The sequence below is a fragment of the Miscanthus floridulus genome, chromosome 19 (genome assembly GCF_019320115.1).
Source record: "Miscanthus floridulus cultivar M001 chromosome 19, ASM1932011v1, whole genome shotgun sequence".
NCBI classification, from domain to species: domain Eukaryota; kingdom Viridiplantae; phylum Streptophyta; class Magnoliopsida; order Poales; family Poaceae; genus Miscanthus; species Miscanthus floridulus.
This window is the reverse complement of record NC_089598.1, coordinates 76,587,639-76,590,326: the sequence shown is the minus strand read 5'-3', so window position 1 is coordinate 76,590,326 and position 2,688 is coordinate 76,587,639. Positions and strand designations below refer to the sequence as shown.

At 49.8% G+C, this 2,688-nt stretch overlaps 1 protein-coding gene across 1 annotated transcript; it reads right to left on the bottom strand.

Moving 5' to 3' along the window:
• Positions 1-903: 903 nt before the first annotated feature.
• LOC136529870 (uncharacterized) lies at positions 904-2,299 on the bottom strand. The gene is made up of 2 exons (XM_066522922.1): positions 1,778-2,299; positions 904-1,651 (listed from the first exon to the last, which is right to left on the bottom strand). The coding sequence occupies exons 1-2, from the start codon at positions 2,198-2,200 to the stop codon at positions 1,592-1,594; spliced, it is 483 nt and encodes a 160-aa protein (XP_066379019.1). The 5' UTR covers positions 2,201-2,299; the 3' UTR covers positions 904-1,591.
• Positions 2,300-2,688: the final 389 nt, after the last annotated feature.

Sequence of the window (2,688 nt, the reverse complement as noted above, 5' to 3'; positions counted from 1 at the left end):
CGTCGCCTTTTAGGAACGTTTGCTGTCTGAACATGGATCGTTCATAAATCGTTGCCCAAACCCCAAAGCACATGTACAGAATGCCATGCATGAACAGTACAGACCGTTCCTAGAATGTGCGGTTAGCCCTGGTTTAGGCCCTGTTTGGTTTCCATAAGTCAGGTGACTTATTAAGTCAGGTGACTGAAAACCAGTGACTTATAAGTCATGTCTGTTTGGTTGTAGATGACTTATAAGTTCATTAAAGGTGTGAGCCCCATGCGAAAAAGGGTGACTTATAAGTTTTAAGCAGGGGTGAACCAACTTAAAACTTATAAGTTGGGGTGACTTATAAGTTGGTGGTGTTTGGCAAAATAAGTCACTTTTTTCACTTTTTAACTTATAAGTAGATGACTTATTTGGAACCAAACAGGGCCTTAGTTGGACCCCAAAATCCAAAAAGTTGCTACAGTACCTGTCATATCGAATGTTTACGGCCCGTGTATGGAGCATTAAATGTAGACGAAAAGAAAAACTAATTGCACAGTTTGGTAGAAAATTGCGAGACGAACGTTTTAAGCCTAATTAGTCAATGTTTGGACACTATTTACCAAATAAAAAACAAATATGCTACAGTAGCTCTAAAATCCAAATTTCGCGAACTAAACCAGGGCTTAGTTGAAAGCGTCACTTGGCATGCATTCATGTGGGGAAGGCTCGTAGTCGCTGGAGTGATGAGTTTGACACAAACATCTGGGTAGTGCGGATTGAAATAACCCATTGATAGAAACGCAGCATTTGCAGCAAATTAAACAAATTGATCAGGAGCAATATATTTGTCAGTTCAAAAAGACCAGGAGCTACTAGCAAGATGGCTCTATTCACTGGTACCACGCCATGACATGACAAGATGCTGCAATCCGACCCCCGCCTCGTTTAGTTCGGGCCAAATTCGGCGCCGCCATAATTACTGTAGTCACAGTAGGTACTGTAGTATTTTGTTTGTATTTGATGATAATTGTCCAAACGTTGACTAATTAGGTTTAAAACGTTCGTCTCGCAAAGTACAACAAAACTGTATAATTAGTTTTTGATTTCATCAACATTTAGTACTTCATGCATGTACCGCAAGTTTGATATGACGGAGAATCTTCTTTTTGCATAGTGCCAAAGTTTGGAATTTGGGGTAACTAAGCAGGCCCCCGTCGAATTTCAGGCCCCGTTTAGTTCCACCCAAAAACCAAAAATTTTTGCGCAGTGTCCGTCACATCGAATCTTACGACACATGCATGGAGTACTAAATGTAGACGAAAAAAAACTAATTACACAGTTCGCCGAGAAATCGCGAGACGAAACTTTCGAACCTAATTAGTCTATAATTAGACACTAATTACCAAATAACAACGAAAGTGCTACAGTAGCCAAAACCCAAAAAATTTTGGATCTAAACGCGCCCTCACTGGTAGTCTATTCCTTGGCTGGCACAACCACTGGCTTCTGCTAAGCTGCAGTACTGCTCCTCTAATCTTCATGCTGCCATAGCAGTATGGCATATGCAGTACAGTGAGAGGTAGCTAACAACGAACACGAGAGGAAGCACACATGAAAAGCTTCAGGCGACGCAGTTGAGGCCCAAGCAACCCATCCACAAGCTCCTCCTCGCCGCCCTCTTCTGCAAATGAAAGCGAGGGAATTTTTGCACTAGTCTGCAAGAACTGAAGGATAGCAACAAGAATACGCGAGCTATTTTGCAGTCGCTGGATCTACTATACAGTAGTATGTGTCACGTACGACGTACCCGCCGCCGTGGAAGGTGGGAGACAGTGGTATGGTCGTCGTCCGGCGGCGGCACCCGGTACAGGTCCTCGTCGACGGGCCTCACCACCACCACCCTGCGGCCAGCGCCCTTGGCCGGGGCGCACGCCGCACCTGCCAGCGCCGCCGCCGCCCTCTTGTGCTCCGCGGCTACAGCGACGACGACGGCTCCGCCGCCCGCGGTCTCCGGCCTCCGCGCCTTCTTATTAGGCGCCGGCGGCCTACGGCGCGGGGGCGGGGAGTACCTGAACCAGACGTCGCTGCAGGCCTCAGGCTCTGGCGCGTACCACCAGGACTCGGACGCTGCCGCGGCGCCGGCGGCGTATGGGGAGGACGACGTCGAGGAGGAGGAGTAGTAGTTCCACTCCCCGAACGCCGGCACGTGCCGCCGCCTCGCCTTCTCCATGACCTCAGAAGAAGCTAGCCGATGGAAGGCAACGAGGTGGATGGTGGTGAGTAGAAGGATAGCAGCAGCAGAGAAACTAGCTACGGTGGTGGGAGAAGGACAGTGGGCGCTGGATGCCTTGGCACGTTGCCCTTATAAATGCGCGCTCGGCTTCGACCCTTCGACCCCATGCCTTGGCATGCATCGTCTGGAAGGAAGAACTGCACGCGAGAGGCAGAGTGGCATGGCAGCATGCTAGTTGCCAGGCCATAAATTTCTCGGTCCACTGTTGCGCATGCAGAGTGAGAGAGAGCCTGAGAGGTCGAGTTGCTTTGACTTGATTGACGCACGTCGGGTACAGTGCATGCGACGCGAGTGCACTGCAGTACAGTACATGTGTACCCGCGGCATGGCGACGCCTGCGCTCGCATTCGTTGCGCACCACACTACTGCTGATGCTGCTGGGCCATGGCCATCAATCACGTCAGGGCTAGCTCTGGCGGACTGGC